This window comes from Octodon degus, unplaced genomic scaffold (genome assembly GCF_000260255.1).
Source record: "Octodon degus isolate 3935 unplaced genomic scaffold, OctDeg1.0 scaffold00037, whole genome shotgun sequence".
Taxonomy (NCBI): Eukaryota; Metazoa; Chordata; class Mammalia; order Rodentia; family Octodontidae; genus Octodon; species Octodon degus.
In genome coordinates, this window is record NW_004524613.1 from 2,439,820 (window position 1) to 2,453,085 (window position 13,266).

The 13,266-nt window shown below is 50.9% G+C and overlaps 1 protein-coding gene across 2 annotated transcripts; it reads right to left on the bottom strand.

The window, feature by feature from the left end:
• Positions 1–2,211: 2,211 nt before the first annotated feature.
• Positions 2,212–10,444, bottom strand: Dusp15 (dual specificity phosphatase 15). Of its 2 annotated transcripts, XM_023714858.1 has the most exons (8): positions 10,028–10,373; positions 9,411–9,444; positions 7,966–8,089; positions 7,787–7,869; positions 5,765–5,814; positions 4,112–4,186; positions 2,985–3,156; positions 2,212–2,706 (listed from the first exon to the last, which is right to left on the bottom strand). In XM_023714858.1, exons 3-8 carry the CDS (start codon positions 8,012–8,014, stop codon positions 2,437–2,439), a joined length of 699 nt encoding a protein of 232 aa, XP_023570626.1. In that variant the 5' UTR covers positions 8,015–8,089; positions 9,411–9,444; positions 10,028–10,373; the 3' UTR covers positions 2,212–2,436. The 2 variants fall into 2 exon arrangements, with proteins under 2 accessions (XP_023570626.1, XP_004630848.1); XM_004630791.2 differs by lacking the exon at positions 7,966–8,089 and having other exon boundaries at positions 10,028–10,444.
• Between the last annotated feature and the right edge of the window lie 2,822 nt (positions 10,445–13,266).

Here is a 13,266-nt window from a genome sequence, read left to right on the forward strand (position 1 = left end):
GAAACTGTAGCTCAATGCAAAGGCCCTGGATTCAATCCCCAGTACTGTCCCCCCCATCTGCATCAGTGCATTTTTCTGGGGTCTGTATCTTTCACTGAATTTTCAGTGGGGATTTATTACATAAAGGATATCAAATAGCTCAGACTGCTCCATCCTTTGCTGTGTACATGGTGAAACTGAGGCTGAGAGAGGAAAAACTATCTCTTTCTGCAGTGGGCAGAGGGCTGGAATGCAGCCAGGACTGACCAGAGGAGGGGAGGTTTTCTGTGTGCTGCTTCTTCCCAGCCCCCGCAGGCCAGCCAGCAGCACTTCCCACGCAGGCTGGGCTGGTGCTAACATGCTGGTGGTGCTCCAGTGGGCCACCAAGCATTTTAGAGGTAGTGTCCCTCGGGGTCCAGGGCCCCCTTTATACTGAAATTCATGGATGCACAAGCCCTTTATTTAAAATGGCACAGCCAGGGATATAGCTCAGCAGCTTAAGCTCCTGCCTGGCAAGTGCAAGGTCCTGAGTTCAATCCTTGATACTGCAAACAGGAAAAAAAAAAAAAAAAAAAAAAAAAAAAAAAAAAAAAAGAAAGTATAAAATGCCACAATATTTGCATATAATCTGTGCATATCTTTCTGCAGACTTGAAATCATTTCTAGATGACTTGTTACACTAAATGACATGTAAATTTTATGTAAACAATTGTTATGCTTTATTGTTTAAGAAATAATGACAAAAACTCTGCAGATTCAGAATAGATGCACTATGATTGAAATAGTTTCTTATCTGAGGTTGGTTGGATTTTTGGATGTAGAATCTGAGACAGACCCTACATCCAAGCAGGAGTTTCCAAACTTCTCTTTATTTTTCTAGGTTGCAGAGGGCAATAGCAAAGTGCACAGATGCAGCCGGGCTGCCTGGGCTCACATTGCAGCCCCACACTTGCTAGCTGCATTCTTGGTTTCCTCGGCTGTTCAGCAACAATACTGCTTTGCAGTATGACCAAGATGCAGATAAGGTTTAGGTAGTGGCTGGAGTGAGCATCCATGAGTGGACTGTATTGTTTAGCTGGAGAGTGGGAAGTTATGCTGGAAGGGCGAGGGAGCATTCTGAAAGGCCAGGACACCAGGCCAAGGGGTTTTGCTTTGGCTATAGATGATGCCCTGGAGAGGTTTCTAAATAGCAAACAAGTGTTTTAACGGGATGAGTGGCAGTACACGGCCTGACAAGGAGGACACAGGCTGCCGGGATTCTGGGGAGCCCAGCCATCTTGGTTTTCACTCTTTGTTCTGCCTTGGGGACTTATCTCTTCCTGTTCTGTCTGCTTGGAATGCTTAGTGAAATGGTCCACTGCCACCAGCTGACCTGTACTTTCTTTGCTTTACCTTGCGGTCTCCACCATCACATCAGCAACACGAAGGTAGAGGTGGTGTTCATTGCTGGAGCTTGTCCCCAGCATGGGACTGGGTGGTGGGGAAGGCTTATTTCACACACACCACCCCCATGTGAGGATCTGTGCTTCCCCATAGCCCTGGCCCAGTGCTTGGTACACAAGGGGAAGCCCATTCTAGTGACTGCTGGGTTACAGCTACTTCAGACATCTCTCAGCATCAATTTAGTTGTAGGAAAACAAGCTTTGATGACCTCTATTCATCCTTGGTGTCAGTTGCTGCCTTGATGGACTGAGCCAGCCTTTAAATACTAGGTCAGAAGGGTCACCACCACTGGCTGGAACTGGCTCCTCCCTGCCCAAAATCTCCAAAGCCAGAAGGCTCTGAGACTTAGACTAAGTTCACACCCAGCCTCCTAGCTGTTTTGTCCTTGAGCTAGTTGCCTGACCTCTCTGCACCTTACCTGGGCTTTCCCCTGAAGATAAAATGCACTCAAACAATAGAAGGCCGAGTGTGGCAATAAAAGGCCAGGGAGGCACTGTGGAACTTGCTGGTCAGCATTTGTGACTAGGAAAGGGGCAGGCATGAGGGAGGAGGTGGGGTGTCTCAAGAGAGAGAAGAGAGGAGGTACTGAGAGGCTTGGTCAGGAGTCCAGGTTCCTAGGCAATGGGGACATGTTCAGATTAGTGCTGGCCCCAGGACTCAACCCCGCAGCTGCCCTACGCCTGGCCTTTGGGGAATGATGAGACATCAGGACAGGCAGCTTCTGGGTCTCTTTAATGTCCTTCAGGTCTATTCACCCCATCCCACCCACCCCACCCACATCAATGTCTCACAGGGTGGAGATTGGGCCTTCCCCAGCCCAGGGACTAAGGCACCAAGTGGCTGCAGCAGGCCAACCAGACACAGACCACAGACGCACGGAGGGCACGGAGGGCGGCACACTACAAATGCGACAAGCAGGGGGTAGGCGAGGGGACAGGCCACAGGGGGCTCCCTCACCCTCAAGCTTGTCCTGGTTGGGGAGGCCCAAAGAGGGGCCACCGATAGAAAGGGGCCTCACTTGCCACCCTTGCGGGATAGACACCGCGGGAGGCAGGAGAAAGTCTGCTTCACACGTGCAAGCAGCGGCAATGGCCGGTGGGTGTCCCGTGGTGCGCGTGGCACCAGGCGCTGCAAGGTCCCCTCTGAGGCGGTTGAGTGCGGGGCTGAGGCGGCCGAGGTCGCTGAACCCTGGCGACAGCGTTTGCACAGCGGCAGCAGCGCACGCACGTCTTCCTCATCACGAAATGGGCTCTCCCCGAAGCGCTCCTCCAGTTGCCGGCGAAGCTGCAGGGACAGAAGCCAGAGGCGAGGGTCAGAAGAGCCCAGTCCTCTTGGTCCTCTCATCCCTTGTTCCAGTCCTGCCAGTTCCCTGCACCATCTGCCCTGAAGTTGGGACCATGCACTGCACTTGGCTCAGGAAAATCTTGGGCCAGGTCTGAATTCATATCAACTGATGTTTTTTTCAGCTAGGAGGAAGGTTGTCTCCCCACTCCCTAACCCAGCCTGACCCCTTGGGCCCCTGCTCCCCCAACTCGGCCCCTTCAAGCCCTTTCTACCCCTACCTTCCGGGAGCTCCCCCAGCCAAACTCTTCAAGCTGCTGCCTAAAGCCTGGGTTGGGGTTGGCGATGGGTCGGGTGGCCTTGATGGCTTCAAGCACTTCTCGCCAGCCTAGCCCCGTCACTGTCATCACATAGGCTGTCACAATGGTGGTGCTGCGGGAGATGCCTGCAAAGCTGGGATCCCACCCCCAGGCTTCAGGTAAGGTCCAGCTGTGCCCCCCAAACCCCCCATCCCCACTCCAGCCCTGCCCCCCAGTTCCAACCACAAGACATCTCCAGGGCCTATCCTCCCAGCCACAGGCCTTGGCCTGAGAGGTTCCCTCTGCCTGGCATTCTGTCTCCCACAGCAAAAGGCTGAGTGAAGCAACCATCATTCACTTAACAAACAACTTCCTTTTTCAGTCATTGAGCATAGTGGGGAATGAAGCAGACATGGTCTCTGCTGTCCTGGGGTTCGAGGTTTGGTTGTGAGAGACAGACACTGACCAGAGTTTCAGGTATGGATAACTGCTTTGAAGATGAGTCTGGGGATGAGAATGTCCACACGGAGGAGGTACTAGTGGGTAGGGGAGGGGGTTAGAGAAGATGTTGTCAAGGAAGTGACATCACCCTGAATCTTGACAGGTAGGTAGGGAGTACTCAAGAGTGAGTGTACAAAGATCGTGAGAGGAAAGCCTGAGAGATTTAAGAATGGGGAGGAGGTTAGTGCGGCTAAGGCTGGGGGAAGGAAGGGAATGGGGGACACCAGAATGGAGAAGCTGGACCTCAGTAAGGTTCCAACAGGGCCGGCAGAGCCTGGCATATGATAAGTGCCTGGTTAGATGTTTAGGGATGGATGGCATCTGCTGGGCCAGGGAATCTGAGAAGACTCAGGTTCCAACTCCCAGCGCAGGTTCCCCACTGCCCTGTACCCTGGCCTATTCTCCCATTTTACAGATGAGAAAATTGACTCTCAAGGAGAAATAGCTGCTGGGTCATGGACACCCAGCTAGTAACTGACAGGACCTTGGCATGAGCCTCTGGTTGGCCATGAAGGATGCTTGGTGGGCTGTCACCACCATGGTGGGGTGGAGGAGCTCTCTCTAGGACAGAGGACAGCCCTCATCGTCCACCTGTACCTATCACTCACCAGTGCACAAGGCAGTTCCCTCCGTTGAGGCGGCAGCAGTGGATGAAGTTGATGCATTCTCTAAAGTGCTTTTTGCTAGAGGAAAAAAAAAATAAAGTAGGGAACCCTGGAGGGTAGGGCTTTTAGGAGGTGTCCCTTCCCCATTTATAAGCTAGCAAGGGACAAAGAGCCCTGGGGTACTGGGTGTGGTAGAGCCTGTAATCTCAGCTACTCCAGGAGGCTGAGCCAAGATTTCAAGTTTGAGCTTGCCTGGACAATTTAGGGAGACCTTGTCTCAAAACAAAAATTTAAAAACTTCTGGGGACATAGTTGAGTGGTAGAGCATTTGCCTAGCATGTTCCAATCACATGTATATATATTTTAAAAAAGCTCTGGATCCTCAGGGCAGCCAGTACATGCAGTGAAAAGGGCCAGTGCTACAACACGAGGTCAGGTGGGTGGGAGGCAGCAGGGGTGGCGTTTCAGGTGGGGAGAGGCAAACCTCACCATCTGGCAGAACAGCTTCCCAAGGGTCCTGAGGATTGTTTGTTTTATTGGGGGGATAGATAGGGACTTATTATGTAATCCAGGCTAAAGTATGTACCTGAGGCTGGGCTCAAGCTCATCATTATGGTTTATATCTAGATGTCCCCCCAAAACGCCATGTGTTGATTACAGGGGCTTTGGGGAGGTGACTGGATCACTGTGACACAATGCTATCCATGGCTTAGTCCACTGCTAACTGTAAGGTTGGGAGTTGAAGCCTGGCTGGAGGAAGTGGGTCGGGGGAGGCATGGCCTGAGGGGTCTACCTCCCCACCTCCTTGATCTAACTCTTGCCACCATGCCACGAGCTGTTTCTCCTCTGCCTTTTCCTCTGCCATGCCTTGGAGCTAAGACTGTGGACTGAAACCTCCACAAACTGGAAGCCAAAATAAACCTCTCTTTCTTTAAATAGTGGGTGTCAGGTATTGTATCTCAGCAAGCAGAGAGTAACTAAGACACTCATGATTCTCCTGCCTCAGCCTCCCAAGTGCTGGGATTGCCTTTCAAGGAAATGGGTGGGAGGAGACACAGATGTCCACTCTTCAGGGGTATGGACTCAGAGCATCTGGCAACAGTGATGGCCAGTGATTGGCTGGGACCAAAACCCCCAAAGGGCAGAGCTAAGTTTAGTGTCATCCCAACCTGGGGGCACTGACACTGAGATATAAATGACAGTCCTCTGTTTTGGGGGCCCCTGCTATATACCAGGCCTGGCCCTAGATCCTCAGCCTGTGTCATCTGATCTTTGAAAGCCTCTTGGCCTCTGATCACACCCCTGTTTTACAGATGAGGCTCAGAAGAGGGAAGTGATTTGTCCAAGGTCACACAACAATAAATGGCAAGCCTGGCCGGGAGCCAACTGTCTTCACTCCAAGGCCAAGAACAAGCTGAGCTCAACCCTTTCATGTCTGCTGGTGCACCTGATCCCAGGAGTTATTTCATAGCTGAGACTGATGTTCCGAGGCTCAGTCTGGGCCAGGGACATAACAAACACAAGGGCATGGTTGAGATGGAATCAAACCTGGGTCTGGGTGCCCTGGGACAGCTTTGGCCTGAGTGTTTCCAGTCCCCCCCCCCACTGTGGGAGGCAGCTGTCTGTCCATCTGTTGGTCCATCTTAGGGAACTTACATGAGTACCTCAGGGGTATCGGCCACTGGGATGCGAAGGTAGGTGATATCCTGCAAGTATAAGACACATTCAGGCAGGGGGCATTGCCTGCACCCTGTTTCACCCCAGACTGAGCTGCTCAAGCGCCATGAGACCCCAGCCCAGTTCCTGTGCCTCTCTGGGCCACTGTTGTCTTTCTGTTCAGAGAAAACTGACATTGTCTCTATGGGCAAGCCTCTGCATGGATGATGTCCTGACTCCCATAGGTTACTTTACAAGAAGGGACCTAGGAAACTTCTTCAAGTGGCTCCTTTCCAAGTGGGAATTACAGAATTACATAGCAAAAAATGCAAAGCAGATTTGATTACCTTGAAAAGTAAATTTGACAAAATCAAGTCTGCATTTTATGAGTTATGGCTAGAAAACCACTGCTATTTCTTAGAATAGTGGAGGAATAAGTTGTGCATAATTTTTCCAACATGTGTACTGTGATGTCCTTTGCTCTTACCTAACTGCCACCCAATATTGTAAAAGATTATTTTTGATCACGTTCCAAGGACCTCACTGACTTTTCTCAAGGACCTTCCTTTCTTGACACATTGATATTTTATATAACCTTTTCCTAGCACTGGGCATGGCTGAGGGGCCACCAGCCAGGTCCTCATTTGCCCACGGCTTTGCAAGAAGTTCTGGCCCTCCTCTAATGCCTCCTCCCAAGGTCATTAAATCCTGCATCTTTTGCAAGGTTTGCGGTTTCACTTTGCAACACATTTGGCCTTGGCTTTGCATGGCATTATCGAACCCTGACTGCTAAATTCACCTCTGGGTGGGAGGGAGAGATGCTAGGGAGAAGGGAGAGCTATTGGGATAGGGATGCATGCTGCAAGCAGTCCTTTCATTAATGAATATATTAATAACTGTACAGCCCTCCCAATGTAATTTATTTAGAATGAGTACTCTAAATACTCCAAAATGAGGCTGCCCTATTAAGCAAACTCAGATTCCATTGGCTGGAAATTTTCCTCTTGGACACAGAAAGTCACAGATTACTGGAGGTTGCCCTTAGAGACCATCAAATCTAACATATGAAAACATTGAGGGGAAAGGCCCTTACGTACAGTAAGTACATGGCAGAACCTGGCTTTTGTCTCTCCAGAGCCTTGTCCCACCCACCGTTCCTTTGCTTTAGTAGATGACACAGACTTGCAGGTAAGGAGGAAGGAGATCTTGTTTGTGGAGTAAGACTATTTTAACTTTGCTATTTCAGTTGCAATTTGTCGAGCATCTCATAGCTCTTCGAGGTAGGCACTATTATGAAATTCCCATTTGAAAGATCAGGTAACTGAGACTCAGAGGGGAAGAGTCCTACACCCAAGCTTACAAAGAGGGTAAGTGGTGATGATGTGAGATCAGGTCTCCTGATTCTAGCACAGTGACCTGGATCTCCCACTTTCCTTCTCTATTCCCCAGGATTCGGTGACACCAGCACCAGCCCTCCAGGGGGACCAGGCCCAGAGTGCAAAGCTTCTTCACCTTCTTGCAATTCTTTTTCAGCATCATAGCAGCCCCTAGGGGTAGTCAGGTCTGAGGGATCAAAGGCTCAAGAGAGGGGAAGTTACAACAAGACTGCACAGCAAGAAACAACCCATAATCACCTGTTTGGAATCATTCATCCAATTGGGCAATGGGAGGCCCATGTGGGGCACACAGACACACATACAACCCTGGTGCTGGGGACAGAAGTCAGGGTCTTGTTAAGGATCAGTGTGAGACCTCTGGGCCAGATAGCCTGTGTCTACATCCCAGCTGACCAGCTTCCTGGATGTGTGGTCTGGGGAGAGTTCATTTACCTCTCTGGGCCTCAGCTGCTAGATGGGATGATAATGTGAAACAGTCTGGGGCTGAAGAAGGAGTGAGTGCACATGGGTCACGAAGGCAACGCACATGCTAGCACAGAGCCCGTACTTGATCGGTGGGTGCTGCTCAGGTCTACAGCCCACCCTCCCCAGCTGTGCCCCGCCCTGGCATGGGGGCTCTGAGTACCTGCAGCAGAGGCTGGGGTGACTCATGAATAGAGATGATGTGAGTGATCTTATTCCGTCCCAGCTGATCCGGGTCTTTGGCATCTGAAAGAAGCAGGAAGCTTGAGCCAAGCTGGCAGGTGTGACCTAGTCATTCCTGGAGGGAAGTGCAGTGATGGCCCGATGTCCAGCTCTCCTCACCTCCAGGGTACCCACAAGATGCCTCCCAGCATCTCTTGGCTTTGCTCATGGTGTTCTTTCCATGCCAAGCACCCTTCCCAGCACATCCTTTGGCCCAGTCATTCTACTTCTAGGAATCTGGGGACTGCAGAAGGGGCATAGAAAGCTAAATGGAGCCTGGTGTTCAAGTCAAACAACCAAAGCAACCTCATGTCATCAAAAGGGCACTGGGTAACTAACGGTATACCCATACTTTGGAATACTTTGCTGTCATTAAAAAATTCTCCATGTGCTGAAAGGATGTTCACAATAGTTTCAAGTAGGAAACATAAGATAGGTTTCCATTCTGTTTTCAATATCATATCTGTATCTAAGATACAAAAGAAGGGCTCAGGGATATACTGCACAGTGCTATCCACGGTCACCTCTCAGAGCTCAGAGCTGAGTGCATGGAGCTTTTCTAACCAGAAAAATAACACACCAGCTCCTTGTCTCCCTATGTGCATTTCCTCATTCAACAAACATTTCCTGTGGGCTTACTATGTGTAGCCTTCGGCTGGGCGCTGCCAATCCGGGGATAACTCCATGGTGCCTGTCCTCATGGGACCCACACGTTTAAAGAGGATTCAGACCTCACTTAGCCAGACACTCACAATAGCTGGAGCTCCTGAGGTGGCTCCCAGGAAGGAAGGGGCCAAAGGTGAGGAGGGCACAGCACCTGAGCCCTCTGGAGCCTCAGATTCCACAGACTGAAGTGACTTTTCCACCTTGGGTCCCCCAAGCCCCGGACTACCTGTCTCAGCATGTCTTCTACCCAACAGGCAAAGGTCTGTGTTTAGACCTGACTTCTTCTGCTGCTCGCAGGCCCTTGAGGACAAGGACAGGCTAGCTCCACACCTGTGCCCTGCCCCACATCAAAGCTCTGTTGTGGAAAGGACAGGTGTGAAAGGGAAGGCAGGAGCCTGTAGATTCAGAACCCTACAACCAGGCCTCCCAGCTTCTGCCCTCTGAGGCTCTGCTGGGCGAGGGGGTTCAGGAAGGACAGCAATTCCAGAGCCCTCCTATGAGGAAGACGGGAGGGAGCAGAGCTGAACCTTGGGGCCTGAAGAGCCCTAGGGCCTGAGGAGGGCCTTATCCAGAGCAGGTAGCTGAGCTCAGAGCTGATTTGCTCAGGCCTGAGGCGGCACTGTGAGCCCTTGGTGCTGCCCTGTAATGGGACCCAGACAGGGTTGAATGGGGAGGATATCAATGTCAGACCCCTAGTGCTCCCTCCTTGATCCTGCAGGCCCAGGGACACCAATGCCCATGAAACAGCCCTCATCCTCTGTCAGCCCTTTCCCTTCCTGGTGTGGTGTGGCTTTCCTGCTCCAGACCCATTCTTGAGAGCATCTGTGTGCATGGGCCAGAGAAGGAATAGTGGACATGGGCCTGAGCCATAGCCTTGGGACAGAGTGGGCAGTGCTCACCAATGAAGTTTCCGAGGTAGAGTCCAGGAAGAACCTAGAAGAATGACAGGCAGGGGGCCAGTGGTTAGACTGCACCTTTCCTACCCTGGTTGCTGGGCGCTCCCATCCCCTCTGTCTCCTGAAGGGACCTGGGGGAGCAACTGACCTCCTTTCACAGCCCTGAACCCTCTGTGAGAAGGGTCTGGGGAGGGGAAGGAAAGGTGAGCAGATAAGCAAGTTAGCGCCAGGGAGGGACCCAGGGGCCCAGTCCAGGGACAGGTGGGAGGGAGGAGGGGTTCTGAGGCACCCTGAGTGGGGAGAGGAAGTCCTAGGGGAGGAGGGGGCTGGGAGGGGATAGACTGAAGCCGGCAGGTGCAGCTGGGGATGGCCAAGCTGTGAGTCTAAGAGGTCAGAGACTGGGGACAGACAGGCAAGACGGAGACAAGGACTGTCAGGAAAGAGCAAACGGAGTGAAAGACAGCAAGAGATACAGTCAGAGAGGACAGACAGACAGACAGAAGCTGAGATAACGGGCAGCAGCATCCTGGGAAGCTTAGGGGACAGACAGGCGGACCCAGGGCTCACAGCAGAGGGACAGAAGGTCAGAGGCTCAGTCGACCCTGTGTCCCGCCCCCTACCTTGGTCATGCCATTCCCCATGATCTCGGGCCCGGGGAGCTGGGCGCACCCCCTGATCGCAGCCTGGAGAGCGCTCGGGTCGCAGATACCCTGGGAGCCCAGGCCTGGAGCCTGCAGCCTGGCGGGGAACCGGGGACCCAGCGTTTGCGGGCCTGGCCAGCCCAGTGCAGCCACCACTGCCCGCCGACCCCCGGCCGGGCAGCGAGATGATGGAGCCGCCGCCGCCGCCTCCACCGCCGCAGGCTCCGCCTACCCCTTGGTCATGTGCCCCGCCCCCGTGGGTCGTGGCGGGGAGCCGGACAAAGCCCCAGTGTGCCGGGCCCACGGCCCGCAGGACAACGGCAGCTTGTTGCGGCCGCGTGGGGGCCACCTCCGGAATGGGGGCGGGGCGCTCCTCCCACCCTGGCACCGTCAGGCACATGGAATGGGGCATCGTACCCGCTCCTCGGGGCGAGAAGCTCAGACCCCAATTCTGGCTCTGTCTGGACCTCCCTGCCGCCCTGGTGCGAAGCACCAAGCTTATTCTGCTTCGGTTTTCTAGTGAAATGTGATGGAGGCTGGACTTAGATCGCTAAGGGCACTCTGCTCTTCACATCCTGCTTGAGAAAAATAAAGTGGGTAATTTCCTTCTTTTCATCCCCCCACCCATGCAGCCATCTTACCAGCCAGCCTTCTTTCCCTGATCTCTGTGCTTCTATCCCCTACTTACCCACTTAAACTTCCCTATACCCATCCACCCAGCCGGTCACTTTCCCAGCCATCCAACCTTTGGTCTATCTCTTCATCCATTCATCCACCACCCCCATCTATCCACTGATCCATCCATTCATTTATTCATCCCTTCCCTCCCTTCCTTCCTTTCTACATCCATCTATCCTTCCATCCTTCCACCCACCCAGGCATCTTCCCATCACTTTATCAAGTTTGGTCCTTATGAGGAAGATGCCATCTGGAAAGGCTCTCCTGGGACCAGGTATAACTGCAATTAGTGCCCCCAAGAAATCAGAAGTAAATGTGGGGCAAAGGAGGTGTGGAGACTGGGTTAGGAAACTTCAACAGGAGTTAGAGGCAAGAGTACTGGAAGACTGAGGTTAAAGGGCCTGTTCATTTCTGATTTGTTAGGTGACCCTGAGATAGTCCCTTTAGGGGCCCACATGACCCAATCTGTATTTTTCAGGAAGTTGAAGAAAGCCTCTTCTTCCTGGCTACTAGGATCAAGCACGTAGGTACTGACACCATATGCCTGCTCTGGGACTGAACAGCTTTGTTTCTTTAGCTGTCACTTTCGTCCTTCCATCTAAAATAGTAGGTGACTTAAGGGGGGGGGATGTTGGCACAAAACGGGACACAGAGACAAGAATCCATAGAAATGCAGTGTTCAGAGCAAAGGAAAACTTGCATGCTTTTTCTTCCTTGAACTCACAGCACACCTGGAGCTGCCTATCTCAGCTCTGTCACGGACCAGGGGCTTCATAAGCACCAAATCATTCAGCAGGTACTTCCTGAGTCCCTTCCATAAGGAGGTACCAGACATAAAGCCATGGGCAAGTTGCTTCACTTCTCTGGGCTGCAACTTCATCATCTTTAAAAAGGAAAAAACCCCAAAATGTATGGTTCTGTAGTGTGATTGGATGAACAGACATATTCAAAGTGCCTAGGGTAGAGATCAGCACATGGCACATCTTATTAGTATCACTGTCACTACTGTCAAGGGACAACTGACAGAGAGTTAGGAAGTCTGAGTTCTACTTTCCTCAATAGGACTCAGTTTCCACATCTGCAAAAAAGGAAACAAAAAGCCCTACAAGTTCACTAGCTTCCTCTCTCCCTCTTTGCACCTTCCTGGTCACTGGTCTGTGCTCACTCTCTCCAGATGCTCTGCACGCTCTCAGACTCTGCACGCACCATTCTGTCTGCCTGTGATGCTCTTTGTAGCCCTTTCCTGGGCTAACTCTCATTTCCTCCTAGAAAGAAGTCTTTGCTCACTCCAGTTAGTCTTGCCTAGACTCCACTGCTGTTATTGCAATCACTTGTGTGGTTTTCCTTTGGAGAAAAAAAAAATCTTAAACCCAGATGAGGCTACTTCAGTTTATTTACTTTAACTGTGTTGTTTAAATAAAATAAAACATTTCAAATAGACGTGAAATGGTTGAAGTCCCTTTGTCCTCTCCCTGTTTCCTTCACTGTCTTCCCACAGGCAATTACCCTCATGAGCTTGATGTGTATCTTCCAAATTATGTTTTAAAACTTATAAAACATATATCTCTCCAAGAATATAGACCATATTTTCATATACATGTTTATAATTAACATAAGTTATAAAAGCTTAAAAAGCTTATCATTCTTAAACTTTTAAAAATTCATTCAATGGTAGGTTTTTTGGGAGCACCATTTCCAAGTTAATAAAGATCTGGACCATTTTATCACCAGATGGTATTTTATTAGTAGGCTATGTCACACTTTGTTCACTTAGCACTCTTCTAATGGATATTTAGAATTTTTAAAACATTTTCCACTCTTTATTTTATTTTATTTATCTTTTTAATGTGTTTGGTACAGAGTCTCACCACGCAGCTCCTCCTGTGATCCTTCTGTTTTCAGCCTCCCCAGTGCTGGAATTACAGGCATGTGCCATCAGGCCTGGACTCGGTGGCGGGCTCAGTGTGCCTGAGTGCAGGGCAAGCGTGGCATGTGGTGCGGGGGATCGAATCCCGGTTCCTGCGCTTGCCTAATCAGGCACTTAGCCCACTGAGCTATCTCTCCAGCCCAAATTTCCCTGTCTTATAAGGACATCCTTCCACATGTCCCATAGACAGTGCAAAGATTCTTTGAGAAGGTGTTATGGTGCATACCAGCTACAGGTGAAGGGCACCCCATGGGCTGTGCAGCCGTATTCAGTGGGCCTATGGCATCTAGCAGTGAAGTGCTGGGCTATCAAGTGTGTGCATTCTCAACTTGAGGGGCTATCACCAAGTCGCCTTCCAAAGCATCAGTGTACCAGTGATGTGATGTTCCCATGCCTCACTGACACTTGGCCTCACCACGGTATTGCTATGCTTTTATTTTTTTCACAGCTGATATATTTTAAATCATATAATTATTTTAATTTTCATTTCTAGATTGGCTTACTGGCAATTTGAATTTTTCTGTTAAACAATTCTTTTTTTTTAAATTTTTATTTATTTATGTGTGTGTGGGGGCAGCTCAGCCCACCAGGGGGTGGGGCTGGCTGGCATGTG